Here is a 14,376-nt window from a genome sequence, read left to right on the forward strand (position 1 = left end):
TCTGCAGTTTTGAATATTTGTATTTGAGGTATGGCTCCAAGCAGGAGATGCGTAAGTGATGACTGGGCATATTACCATCTTATATATAAGTAGCTTGTTACATACATCCAGCTTGCTTCTGCTGTTGATCATGGGGTAGAGTTGCGCGATTGCTTTAGATGTCTTCGAGCCTATGTGCGTTATGTGATTGCTGAATTCAAGTTTTTTTTGTCAAGTATCATGCCTAGGTATTTAACTTCAGTCTGCCATTGAATCTTGACTCCTAATAGGTGTATGTCCTTCTTGCTCTGGACCTTCTTTTTGGAAAACATTACAGCTGAACTTTTTTGAGGATTTACTTGAATCCTCCAGTCTATCAGCCACTTTTCTGGTATATTTTAGATTTTATATTTTATATTTTATATTTTATATTTTAGACTACAAGACTACTGTCTTGTAGTCTAAAATATAATAAATTTAGTTTAATTCTTTATTCAAGTATAAGCAAACAAAGTTTGCGCCTGAAGTATTATCTTCAGGACTGAAGCAACTCGTGGTAAAGGTGGACTAAGTTCTCATCACCTTGCGGATGTGCTTTGCTATGCATTAAGGGAAGGGCCACTACCCAGACCAGTTTCAATCTTAATTGAGGTCTCATCAGTGGGAGCCAGATCCAGAGGTGGTGATACTAAGGTGGAAGTAATGGAGAATGCCTTTTGGCAACTCGTATAGGTAAATATGACTTCTCCATTACTTCCACCTTAGTATCACTACCTGTGGGTCTGGCTCCCACTGACGGGACCTCAATAAAAGTCTAAACCAGTCTGGGTAGTGATCCTTCCCTTAATGCATAGCATTATGCATGTCTGAAAGGAGATGTGCTTTGCATTATGGGAGATACTAAGACAAGTGATATGAGCTTAATCCACCTTTACCACGAGTTGCCTCAGTCCAGAAGATCCTTCAGGCACAAACTTTGTTTGCTTACACTTGGATAAAGGATTAAACCTTTATCCAAGTGTAAAAATTTATTTATTATATTATTATAGTCTAACCAAGTGGAAAAAAGCTTCCAACATCTTTCTCTAATTCAGAGTAATTTAATAATAAGGTGAGACACCTTTTGGCAACTCGTACAGATAAATATGATATGACTTCTTCATTACTTCCCCCTTAGTATCACCACCTCTGGGTCTGGCTCCCACTGATGAGACCTCAATAAAGGTCGAAACCAGTCTGGGAAGTGGCCATTCCCTTAATGCATAGCATTATACATGTTCCACAAGTAGATGTGCTTTGCATTATGCGAGATACTAAGATAAGTGATGAGAGCTTAGTCCTCCTTTACCACGAGTTGCCTCAGTCCTGAAGATACTTCAGGCACAAATCACACTTGGATAAAGGATTAAACTAAAATTATTATAGTCTCACCAAGTGGGGAAAAACTTCCAACAATGCCTTGGAGTCTACTGATTGCCAGTCAGGGGCTGAGTGATCTTGCTAGTAGAGTGGTGTCATCTGCATATAATGCAGTGATGGTTGTACTAGGGTTTTGGGGAATGTCAGCAATTAAACTGAAAATAGGGGGGGGGGCAAGAGAGCCCCAAGGCACACCAGTCAGGATTTTGCATCTAGTTGATGCAATTTCCTTTAGTTTGACTGCATAAATCTGTCTTTGAGGTATGCATGTATTATTTTTATTAGCTTAATTGGTAGGTTGAATTCTATGAGTTTATAAAGCAGGCCCTGATGCCACACCTTGTCAAAAGCCTTTGCAACATCTGTGAAGACTGCAGCTATATGGAGGTTCCACTTTTAGCCTTTTGTGATTTGCTCAACCAGTCCATGTATCTGTTGTACAGTATTATGGTCTTTACAGAATGCAAATTGCTCATTTGGAATGATTCCAAATAAGCAATTTGCATTCTGTAATGATTCCAAATGAGTAATGATTATGTATGTAGCGAAGGAATGGAAAAATATGCTTTGGGTTCGGACCTTTTAAGTATGTCTTCTTTAAATAAACGCAACCTGTGGTGAGATCATAATTAAAAGAAACACACGTATTAACCACAGTGAAAATTATTTAATTAGGTATGTCTGGGGAGGGAAAAGAGAAAATTCTAGAACAAAACCAAATACATTGCATATCTAATCATAAGAATAGGCTAGGTCATAATTTATTATGTCTATACACAAATGTTAGGAGCATTAGAAACAAAGGGATTGAGTTTGTTGCTTTATTGAATGCGATGTGGCCTAAGACTGTTGGCATTAGCGAAACCTGGCTATCAAAATCAGTGGTAAGTGGGATCGAGTGTAATGGATATACTATTTTTAGGAGTGACAGAAGAGATAGGAGAGGAGGAGGAGTGCTACTAATGATATCAGATGACTTAAGTCCAGTTAGGGTAGAAATACAAGAAAACAATGAGGGTAACAACGTTCCATGTAGCGATGAGTTTGAGTCTATTTGGTATGAAGTGGAGGTTAATAGAATGAAATATATGGTGGGGTGTTGCTACAGACCTGGCAGCTCAGTTGTAGGGGAAGAAGAAATGCATTGACAATTTAGCCTTATGGGTACCAAGCGAATGATCATTATGGGTGACTTTAATTTTCCAAACATTGATTGGGTAGAAGAGAAATCTCATGATCAGAAAGAACAGGAATTCATTGAATTGTTGCGAGATAACTTTCTCAAGCAGCATGTGAAAGAAGGAACTCTAGGTCAAAGAGTGTTGGATTTGCTCATAGCATCAGAAGGGATCTCTGTTAAGAATATGGCTATTTTACCACCAATTGGTGACAGTGATAATGCTGTTCTTTCTTGGTAAGTATCTACTTGTATTGACGTTCCGATTAAATCAAGCTACATGCTAAATTACAAAGCTGGAAATTATGATCAACTTAGAAGAATACTATCTTTGGTCCCATGGTATCATTTACTGAATGGAAAAAATGTCAGCAATGCATGGGAATCTTTGAAAAAGTGCTTGAATGAGGCGGTATCTGAATGTATTCCTAGCGTTCGAAGAATAAATAGGTTGGGAGTGAAATGGATGTGCAGTCTTATTAAGCTAGAGATCCACAAGAAGGAGTTGATGTGGAAAGAATATCATGAGAATAAGATGAGAGGAGTTATGAAATATATAAAGCTCAGGCCAGAGAAGTAAAGAGTATTGTGAGAAAAGCTAAAACAGAGTATGAAAAGAAATTGGCTATGCAAGCTAAAGGCAGTCTAAAAGAATTTTATCATTATGTCTCAAGCAAAAGAAAGAATGAATGTGGAAGAATAACTTTACTGAATGCAGATGGTACACGAGTGTCAGAAGCTAAGGAGATTGTTCAGTTAATGAGTGCTCACTTTACTAAGATATATCAACCAGGTGTATGTAGCATAGTGTTACTGCTACATTAGATGAAGAGTTATGGGTTCATGAAAATGAGGTTGAGGAGCTCCTGCATAACCTGGATAAGAATTTGTCAATAGGAACAGATAGAATATCTGCCCATTTGTTAAAGGAATGTTCAGCTGAATTGGCTAGGCCTTTCACACATTTGTATAACTTGAGTCTCAGCTCAGGAATGATACCACAGGAATGGAAGGAATGTATGATAGTTCCATTGCACAAGGGTGGTGCAAAAATGGATGTATCTAACTACCGACCTATTAGTATCTCTGGTGTGGTAGTGAAGATTTTAGAGAAGTTGGTAAGAACTTGCATACAGAAATGGGTAGACAAGCATTCTATACTGGGTTTACTAAAGGAATGTCATGTTTTAGCAATTTGCTCATATTTTATAACAATGTTATGGCCGAGTTGGATAAAGGGAATGGATACACTATGATAATGTTGGATTTTTTCTAAGGCATTTGATAGGATGCCACACGATAGGCTGTTGTGTAAACTGGAGAATATGAGACTAAAACATAATCTATTGACTTGGATCAGGGGATGGTTAACAGACATATCAAAAAGTGGTACACAGTGGGTGTGAATCTGCCAGATTTAAGGTAACCAGTGGTGTACCTCAGGATGGGCCATTATTTCAATCTATACATTAATGACATCAAGCAGGGTCTATCATCAGATTTGCAATTGTTTGCTGATGATGCGAAGATAGGCAGGGAAATCAGGGATGCTACTGATATGCAGAAATTACAAAATGATTTGAATAGACTGGAAATCTGGGCTAACTAAAATAGCTGTCAGTTTTATGTTAGTAAGTGTAAGGTTATGCACTTTGGCGTGATTAGAGTTCCAGCGGCATATTATATTAGCAGGGTTATGCTACAAGAAACTGAAGAGGCAAGGGATCTTGGTGTATTGATGGATAAGAATTTAAAGTTCAAAGGTCACATAGCAAAAGTTGCAAATACAACTCAGAGGATAATTTCTATGCTAAAGCGAACCTTGACACGTAAGGATAAAGAAGTAATTTTGCCTCTTTATATGGCTTTGATAAGACCACACTTGGATTACTGTGTGCAGATTTGGTCTCCCTGGTTCCAAGGGGATAAAGAAACTGTGGAAAGGGTGCAAAGAATGGTTACAAAGATTATATCTGGATTATGGGATTTAGATTATGAGGACAGATTTGCGAGTATGTGGATTACAGACTCTGGTTAACAGGAGAAAGAGGGGTGATATGATAGAGGTCTATAAACGTTTGAATGGGTGTTATAGCATTTCAACTGATGAAATTTTTCATTATATGTAAGGCGGGGAGAGAACACGGGGCATTCATGGAAGTTAAGGTTGTTCTCAGTCAAGAAAGAGTTAAGAGCTAGGTTTTTCTCCCAGAGAGCAGTGAGTGAGTGGAATAATTTGCCCTTACAGGTAATGAGTGCATCTAATGTGAATGAATTCAATGGTAGGTATGATAGCTGGGTTGGGTAATTTACAGCCTCCTTCGATGAGTCCTTGACTCCATGGAGGGCTTAGGAATTATTATTATTATTATCTAACTTGTACGTTTCAGATTGAAGCCTTGTAAGTATAACTTTTTCAATGATCTTACCAAGACAGGGTAGAAGATTGATAGGTCTGTAGCTTTCTGGGAGTTGGGGATTCTTTCCAATCTTTTTGATAGGAATGACGTAAGCAGTCTTCCAGGTTGTGGGAAAGTGCTGAAATCTGAGAGTAGCATTGATTATGTTGACTAAATGAATTATAGGTTTTCTGGGTAGTAATTTGATTAATCTGTTGATGATGCCATCTGGACCTGGAGCCATTTTGTTGTTCAGATGGCCTATAATACTTGTTATTTCTGCTGGAGAAGTAGGTGTGATAGGTTCTGAATTATGCTTTTGTTGTCTTGAGACTTGCTTGACACCAAGACAGAATGCAGAACGTTGCTGATTTGTTGGGTGAAGCATAAATGCTTTTCTTTTTCCCCTTTGTCTGAGGGGGAGTTCTTTGAGTGGAGAGTTATTGAGCATTAAGCTCGCCCAGGAAGTTGAAAGTTTATTTTTCACTTGGTTAGAATATAATAAATTTAGTTTAATCCTTTTATCCAAGTGTGAGCAAACAAAGTCTGTGCCTGAAAGTATCTTCAGGACTGGGGTAAGGTGGTGCAACACCAGGACGACTCCTTGCAAAGGTGGAGCAAGCTACTAACACTCCTACCACAGTATCTCCCATAATGCAAAACACATCTCCTTGCGGATATGTCTAATGTTATGCATTAAGGGAAGGGCCACTACCCAGACTAGTTTCGACCTTTATTGAGGTCTCTTCAGTGGGAGTATTTTATTAAAAAGGTGGCACACCATTTGGCAACTCCTATAGGTAGAGATGACCTTGCTAATACTTCTGGCTAGTATCTCCACTTAGGCCTGGCTACCACTGAAGAGACCTCAATAAAGGTCAAAACTAGTCTGGGTAGTGGCCCTTCCCTTAATGCATAACATTAGACATATCTGCAAGGAGATGTGTTTTGCATTATGGGAGATACTGTGGTAGGAGTGTTAGTATCTTGCTCCACCTTTGCAAGGAGTCGTCCTGGTGTTGCACCACTTTACCCCAGTCCTGAAGATACTTTCAGGTGCAAACTTTGTTTGCTCACACTTGGATAAAAGGATTAAACTAAATTTATTATTGCCCAGGAAGGGCAGTGAGATTAGCTGTAGTCAACTGAGCATAAAATTGACTTGGGTCTTTTGTATTTGTAGAATTCTGTTTCATTGTGGTCTGAAGCTTGCTTGATCAGTGGGCTTGGATGATTGTCTTGGTGAAGAACGATGCTGCTAGATCATGGAGGAGGGATACGATGTAGAGAATGTTGACTTCTCTGTGAATGTGGGAGTTTCTGATAAACCATGGGGCATCCAGAATCATTCTCAGGCATTTCTTCTGTATCCTCTGCAGTTTTCGAATATTTGTATTCGAGGTGTGGCTCCATGCAGGAGATGTGCAAGTGATGACTGGGTGTATTACCATCTTGTATATGAGTAGTTTGTTCCGGATATCCAGTTTACTTCTGTTGATCATGGAGTAGAGCTGGGCGATTGCTTTGGATGTCTTCAAGCTTATGTGTTTTATATAACTGGTGAATTGGAGTTTTTTGTCAAGCATGACACCGAGGTATATGACTTCACTCTACCATAGGATCTTGACACCTAGCAGGTATATATGTCTTCCTTGATCTAAAACTTCTTTCTGGTGACCAGGATGGCTGAACTCTTCAGTGGGTTTATTGGATCCTCCAGTCCATCAGCCATTTCTCCAATGTGTAAATACTGTTTTGGAGTCTTTTGATAGCTAGTTTGGGACTGAGAGATCATCCACATATAATGCTGTGATTGTTGAACTTGAATTTTGTGGAATATCAGCTAGATGGAAAAAAAACAGCAGGGGAGCCAGAAGAGAACCCTGCAGCACACCTGCCAGGATCTTGCATCTGGCTGATACGGTTTCATTTATTTTTACTTGCATGAATCTGTCTTTAAGATAACTATCTGTGATTTTTATTAGATTAGTTGGCATGTTAAATTTGATGACTTTGTAGAGAAGACCCTGGTGCCACACCTTGTCAAAAGCCTTTGCAGCGTCTATAAAGACCGCAGCAGTGTGAAGATTCCAATTGAAACCTGTGGTGATAAATTCAACCAGTCGGTGTATCTGATGTGTGGTGCTATGGTTTTTTTCTGAATCATGGAGTTTTTTCTGAATCCAAACTGCTCATTAAGGATAATACCTAGTTTATCTGTTGCTGATTGAAGCCTTGTAAGGATGACTTTTTCTGCAACCTTACCTAGGCTGGACAGTGGGTCGATAGGTCTGTAGCTTTTGGGGAGTTGGGGTTTTTTTCCAATCTTTTTGATTGGTGTGATGTCAGCCGTTTTCCATGCTAAGGGATATTTGAATCTGAGGATAGCATTGATAATATTGACTAGGTGCACAATGGCTTTTCTGGGGAGTAGTTCAATTGTTCTGTTTGCGATTCCGTCTGGACCTGGAGCCTTGTTGTTATTCAAGTGAGTTATGATATTTATAACTTCTGCTGAAGAGATGGGTGCGATGGGTTCTGCCCTCTCCTTTTGTTCTATTAAGACCTGCCTGACTCTGCAGTGAATCTTATAGATTAGATTGATGTTTAAATTCTCGTAAGAGGGGTTACACTAAGTTTCCAAATTGTCAACCAAAGCTTCTGCTTTTTCTTGGTCAGTGTGAGCTGCTCCTTTCTTGGTCTGAATTGGGGGCATGAGTTGCCTTTTAGTGTGGAGGGTTCTCAATAATTTCCAGATGGAGTTATCTGGGTTCAGAGTGTTCCGTTTGGTTTCCCAATCTTGATTTCGATTTTTTTGTAGAGCTTCCCGGACTTGTCTATTTAAATTATTCAGAGTTGTTTTATCTTGTGGGACTTGTGTTATGGTACTGCTTTCTGGCTCTGTTTTTCAGCCTGATCAGGTCCATAATTTCCTCAGGGATCCGATTACTGGAATGAAAAAGTGTGGTTTGTGTGACTGAAGTTAGTGCTTTTTTAATTTGGAAAGTGAGGTTGTTGACAGCTCTATCTATCGCCTCTTTGTTATGGATAATGGGTGTTGGGCCAATGTGGTCTGAGAGAGTTTTGGAGAGCTTTTCCCATGATATAAAGGAGTGTGGAGGAGAGAATTGTTCTTGTGTACCAAGCTTGAACAGAATGAGGTTGTGACCAGATGATCATTCGTTTAGCTTTTCCAGTTGGTATTGGTATCTGATGTTTCTGAGGATTGCGATGTCCAGTACGTCCGAGCTTCCGTTTGGACTGTGATGAGTGGGCTCTGTGGGTCCAGCTATAACAACAGAATTTTGCATTGAGTAATGGTTTAGGGTGTGGCCTTTGTCATTGATTGTGGAGCTATACCAAGCTGAATGCTTGGCATTGAAATCTCCAACCATGATAACGGAGTCTGTGGAGCTGAGAATGGAGTCCAAGTCAGATACCAGTAATGGAATGCTGGGTGGGTTGTATACTGCATAGATTTTGATACTGCCTGCATTGTTTGTATGAACTTCAATGCTTGTTATCTATAGATTCTTGGTTTGTGGATTGGTCAGTACATTGTGGCTTATGTATTTTTTAATGAATATGGATGAGTCTGTCTGTTTTGTACATTGCATAGTTCCATAATTTAAGGTTATTAGCTGACCTGAGATTTGTTTCATTAACTAGAATTATATCAGGAGTGTATCTGTGAGTGAACTCTTGTAGTTCAAGGATTTTGTTGTTCAATACATTTGCATTCCATGCAGTTATGGTAAGGGAGTTAGGCTTATATTTCCCATTGTTCATGATTGAGGACTGTCAGAATGGAATGGGTACCTTGAAGGAATTTCTTCGTGGAGGATGGTGTAGGATTTCTTTTGCTGAATTCCTGAAGCATGATAGCTAGTGAGGCAGTTAGAACTGATAGATGTAAGGTTGGAGTTTGTAAATTCATTGGAGGAAGTATTCTTGGATTGTGCATCCTCAGCATATGTTGTGGTCCTGGTTTCAGGTTGATTTCCTTTCTGAGCTGTCAAGATGGAGGTTATTTGAACTGGATGGCGATCTGCACAGTTGCTCAGGGTGTCACTGCCAGGTGATGGATGAGTGGGTTTGGGACACCCACGGTTCTTTGGGTGTGCTATGCCTCCTTTATAGTTAGCAGGGTGAGGACCTCCACAGTTTATGCACTTAGCTGGCTTGGTGCATATGGTGGTCTGGTGGCCTTCACCACATTTTAAGCACCTGAAGTTGGCCCAGCATAGCTTTTAGGCATGCCCAAACTACTGACATCTGTGGCATTGTCCTACTGACACTCTCTTTCTTAGAGGTTCTGTAGTAATTCTGAGGTTGCAAATAGCAGTCAGCTCATATATTTTCTTCTGGGTGTTATCAATCTCCACGAGTACTAAAGTACTCAGGTCTGATAAAAGGCATTGGCCTTTTATCAGACCTGAGCATCCTGCTTACTTTGATTGGGGTCAAGCTCTGGTTGCTTACATCAGCTGAGATTTCTTCTGGAGTGATTCCTTCTGTGACTCCACGTATTACCACCTTTAGGGTCTTTTCAATTCGGTAAAGCAAATGTATGGTGAGGAAGATTTTTGGTGTCCAGTAGCCTTGTCATTTGCCTGTAGTCAATGATGGTGGCTGGCTGGATTCCAACTCCCTCATCTGAGTTTTTTTTCCCAAGAGTATGTGATATTTTGCTCCACGAGGGCTGATATGACAGAAATCCATTTCTCCTTGTCCCGTAGAATAACTTGGGGGACCTTCTCCGAGTTTTTCAGTACATCCTGTGTGGGTGAGTAATCCTCAATAAGATCGTCTGCTGTTCTTCTCCGTTTGTTCGAGTGTTCTTTTTGTGAGTTGTTATGACGGGTTTTTAGATAGTGGAACAGTTATGAATTTCCCTTGGGATTCTTCATCCTCTACTACTGGATCATTTGTTTGGGTGTACAGGTTTATATAACCTGGCCAGTCAGTCCCAAACTTTGCCATGATAAGTTTCAAAACTTCTAATGACTCCTCCTTGTTTAGAATCTTAATCTGTTCCTTGATGCCTTCCATACAATCGAGAGTCTCCTGTAGTTATGTAAGGGCTATGGAAAAACCCTTCAACAAAGTAGGGCAGTGAGCCTATGATTCAGTTGCATTCAATAATTAATCAACAATGGCGATTCCAATGGTGGTTAGGCGCCTATCGAATCATCCACAGTCCACTTATCTGTGTTGTTAATTTGCTGTTCTTGTATATAATTTAAAAACTATAATCGCATCTCTGCTAGTTAATCTAGCAGCTACACTACAAAACAGGTAAGATAAGAGTAAACAAGACAAGTAAGAGTAAATAGCCACGCTAAATCGTCACTTATAAAACTGATGACTTTCTCTCCTCCTTGACACCAAGTTGAAAGTAAAGTAAAAGTCACATTTCCATATACAAGTAGCCAAAAGGTATGACACTTTATTACTAAAATACTCTGGATTACAGATAGATGTTGAGAGTTTTCCACTTGTTTATACTATAAATTACAGATGCCAAGAAATTATATTCTTAGTTTCATTCCTTTATCCAAATGTAAGCCAAACAAAGTTTGCATGTGAAGTTACTTCAGGACTGGGCTACTTGTATATAGAAGCTAATGACTTGTGCATTACTTCAACCTTGATATCACTTCTGGGTCCGGCTCCTACTGATGAGATGTCAATAAAGGTTGAAACCAGTCTGGATTGTGGCCCTTCTCATAATGCATAGCATTATACATGTCTGCAAGGATATGTGCATTGCATTATGTGATACAAAAGGCAATTAATGTGAAGTCATTAGCCTCTATATCAAGTAGCCCAGTCGTGAAATTACTTCACATGCAAACATTACTTATACTTGGATAAAGGATGAAACCAAGAATATGATTTCTTGGCATCTTTAATTTATTGTATAACCAAGTGAAAAACTTTCAATATTCTAATTTTGTTTGTTTGTGTTGTTGCTGTTTTATGGTTAGTTTTAGACATTATGAAAATGGTGTCCATAAGGAAGCACATTTCAGTGGCATGGAAAGTGTTAAAGTTTGAGATTTGCCCTGGACACTTTTCTCAGGGAATTTGCTGCAATAACTGTCATGCGTCAAAAAAATTTATAAAGTTTGAGTGAACACAAAGAAGGAAAGTATTAATGTGTGTGTCAGAATCAGAGTAGGGAGTGATGGCATTGGTGAGATGGCCTCAAAGAGAGTGAGGACTGTTATGTTTGTATACTAATGTAATGAGTATTAGAAATAAAGGAGCTGAGTTTTTTACAATGATTGAGTCAATAATTCTAAACATAGCTGGTAAGTGAAACTTAGTTGTCTGAGGATGATGAATGGTCAGGAATAGAAATAATAGGATAAAGAATTTTCAGGAATGATAAGAAACTGAAAAGAGGATAGAAAGTATACTGTTATTAAAAGCAGAGAAAATCCTGTTCCCTAAAAGTGAAGTTAAAAATGGTAGTATGCAGGAAGATTTTGAATCTGTTTTGTGTGAAGTTGAAATTAATAGAATACTATTATTATTATTATTATTATTATTATTTGACACCTCCAGGGAGGGCACCTGCTCTACAAACTCTGTCTCAACCACTCAATCCACCAACTGACTGCAACTCCAGCAACGCCATCTACCGCCAACCACCACCACCACTAGTATTTCCACAGACAAGCACACACATCCATGCCCACGGTGGGATTTGAACCCGCAGCCTTTTAGCTGGAGAGCGGATATGCTAACCACTCACAAAACAGGCTGGCATCTAATAGGATGTTACTATAGGACCAGCGAATGTAGAGTACTGATTGCGAGATGTCTTGTGCAAATTACTTCAGTCTGTGAAAAGAAGGTGATCTTAATGGGAGATTGTAATTATAGGAATATAGATTGGAAGGAAGAGATTGTATATATGAGAATGAAGAAGTGAATTTATTGAATTTCTAAGGAATAACTGTCTTAAATAGCATGTAATGGAAGCAACACTCTAAAACAGAGGTTTTAGAGTGTTGGATTTGGTGATATTCTCACAGGATGTGATTGTTAATGAGGTATCAATGCTGCTGCCAGCTGGTAAGAGTGATCTCCCCCCTGTTTGACCTACATAGCAAATGCCACAAAAGCAGTGAATTTCATAAACGCCTGGTTTTTCATGTGATGATGTGGAGGTTTTGGTGAATGTAAGAATCTGGAGATTTTATGCAATGGTAAAAAACTATTCGTTGCTCTTGTGGCATTTGCTACACATGGATATCTGAACACCTAATAGACTTTATCTTAAAACATATGGTCTAAATACGGGAAGCTATCTACAATAATGGACTTTTTTTCTTTTTTTTTATGATGAACAGCATGGGTTTGTAAAGGGCAAGTCTTCTTTTAGTAAGACTACTTGTATTTTATAATAAGGTGATGAGTGTGTTAGATAAGAGAGATTTATGTACAATGATATTATAGGACTTTGCAAAAGCATTTGATACTGATTACCTTATGATAGATTAGCGTACAAGCTGCAGAGAATATAAAATAAGAAATTGGTTAAATGGAATGAAGATTGACTCTCTCTCTCTCTGAACAATATTAGCAAGTGTGTGCAATGGAGCAGTGCTCCAAAAAATAACGTAACTGGTGTGACCTAGGGATCTGCTCTTGGGTCCCTGCTATTTAACTTATTTGTTAATGATATTCATATGGACTGAGTAGGGATCCTTCAACTGTTTGTTGATGATGCAAAGTTGGGAAAAATTATAAGGAATGTTACTAATGTCAACTTCCTTCAGGAAGATTTGAATTAACTTTAAGTTAAGACAAATGAGACAAGTTGTAGTTTTAACATTGATAAATGCAAGATGTATTCTGAAGTGTAAAGATATAAGGGTGTACTGTATTAATGAAAATGAGGTTCAAAAAGCAGATGAGATTTGAGGATGATGGTCGATAGTGGACTGAAGTTTAGAGGACACACTGCAAGTGTTGCAAAGACTGTGCATCAAGCTGCTGCTATGATAAGGAGTACACTGACATGTGGGAATAAGGAGGTGAGTATGCCACTCTATAAAGTATTGGTCAGACCACACACTTTGACTGTGATCAGATTTGGTCACCTAGTTTTCACTGGGATGTGGAAACACTGGAGATGGTCTAGAGATAAGTGACTAAGGCAATACCAGGACTCGAGAATGTTGGTTATGGAGAGAGGTTAAAAGAATGTAAATTGCATCCAGTGGAGAAGAGTAAAAGAGGTGATATGGTAGCAATGTTCAAGTTAACGAGGGGATTTTACTGACAGGACTATAAAAAAAGGTGAGAAGGGATGAACAAGAGGTCATCCCAGGAAGTTGTGTAAGGGTGAAGAAGGTTTTTTACTAGGAGAATTGTGGGTGAATAGAACTCATTACACAAATGCTTTGTGTATGTAAGGAGTGTTAAGGATATTTAAGGTTCAATATGATAAATATGCTGTTAGTTGAGTGAACCTCCCACAACGAGCCTGCTGAGATGGAGGTCGATGCAATGATAATAATAACGACAAACATTACTCTTAAGTGTAATCCTTACGTCTGAACTAAGTAAAGTGTGAAATCAAATGTTCTATAATTATACTTGGTATTAGAGACAAATGCATTACAATACATACCATACAGATTTGGTAGACTGGCTGCTTGAACAATTCCACTTTTCATTCTTTCTCCTTCTAAACTAAAATTAAAATAACCTTCCCCATCTTTATTGACAGATGGAGATTTATTTTCCTCTATGTCTAGATAAAATGTTTCACATTTCTGGAGATGATTTTTTAACTGAGAAAAACTTCTTACCTATTAATAAAAAATAGAAAAATTTATGGGCAAGATGCATATTTACATGCATTAGTAATAACATAAGAATTATTAAACTATTCTTTAAATAGAATTGGATATCTGATTTAACAGATGATTCAAATAAACTATGCTGCACTCATTCAATATGAGAAATAGCAATGACAAAATTATTTCTAATATGGTATGGAGCAAAAAAAAAAAAAAAAAAAAAGCACTAAACTTTGACCCTCCTCACTCCTCAGTACATGTACAATGAAATATGCTGTTGAAGTGCATGTACATTAATAGAAGAGCACATGTAGAGTCTACACCATTACATTTAGCTTTAGCAATGTTGTTGATGTTAGAAGAAAAGACTTTTATTTTCGAGTATTATTTTCATTCACACAAAGTTGGTAGAGCAAATGGTCAAAGCCTATGTTTGTGAGAAGTTTGTTTGTCATTCACTATGCACGCATGCTGGTCAATGCCTATGAAGATTTATCCTTCCTCCATAAACTCTGATTCTTGGATGAAGCACATTTCCATCTAAGCAGTCATGTAAACAGATGAACCTACAGGTTTCTTG

The 14,376-nt window shown here is 38.5% G+C and overlaps 1 protein-coding gene across 4 annotated transcripts in view; it reads right to left on the reverse strand.

Moving 5' to 3' along the window:
- Positions 1–14,376, reverse strand: part of LOC150105326 (echinoderm microtubule-associated protein-like CG42247) — a 375,243-nt gene that overhangs the window by 309,389 nt on the left and 51,478 nt on the right. For 3 of the 4 annotated variants that reach the window (XM_090394707.1, XM_090394705.1, XM_090394706.1), the window contains exon 2: positions 13,625–13,805. The exons of the other annotated variant lie outside the window; for it this stretch is intronic. Coding sequence is in view for 2 of the 3 variants with exons in the window: in XM_090394705.1 (XP_090250831.1) it covers positions 13,625–13,805 (181 nt within the window). In the remaining variant the exon portion in view is untranslated. The remainder of the gene's footprint in view (positions 1–13,624; positions 13,806–14,376) is intronic. 4 annotated transcript variants of the gene reach the window in all.

The sequence above is a fragment of the Typopeltis vanoorti genome, chromosome 6 (assembly GCF_054136105.1).
Source record: "Typopeltis vanoorti isolate ZY-2024b chromosome 6, IOZ_Tvanoo_1.0, whole genome shotgun sequence".
NCBI classification, from domain to species: Eukaryota; Metazoa; Arthropoda; class Arachnida; order Uropygi; family Thelyphonidae; genus Typopeltis; species Typopeltis vanoorti.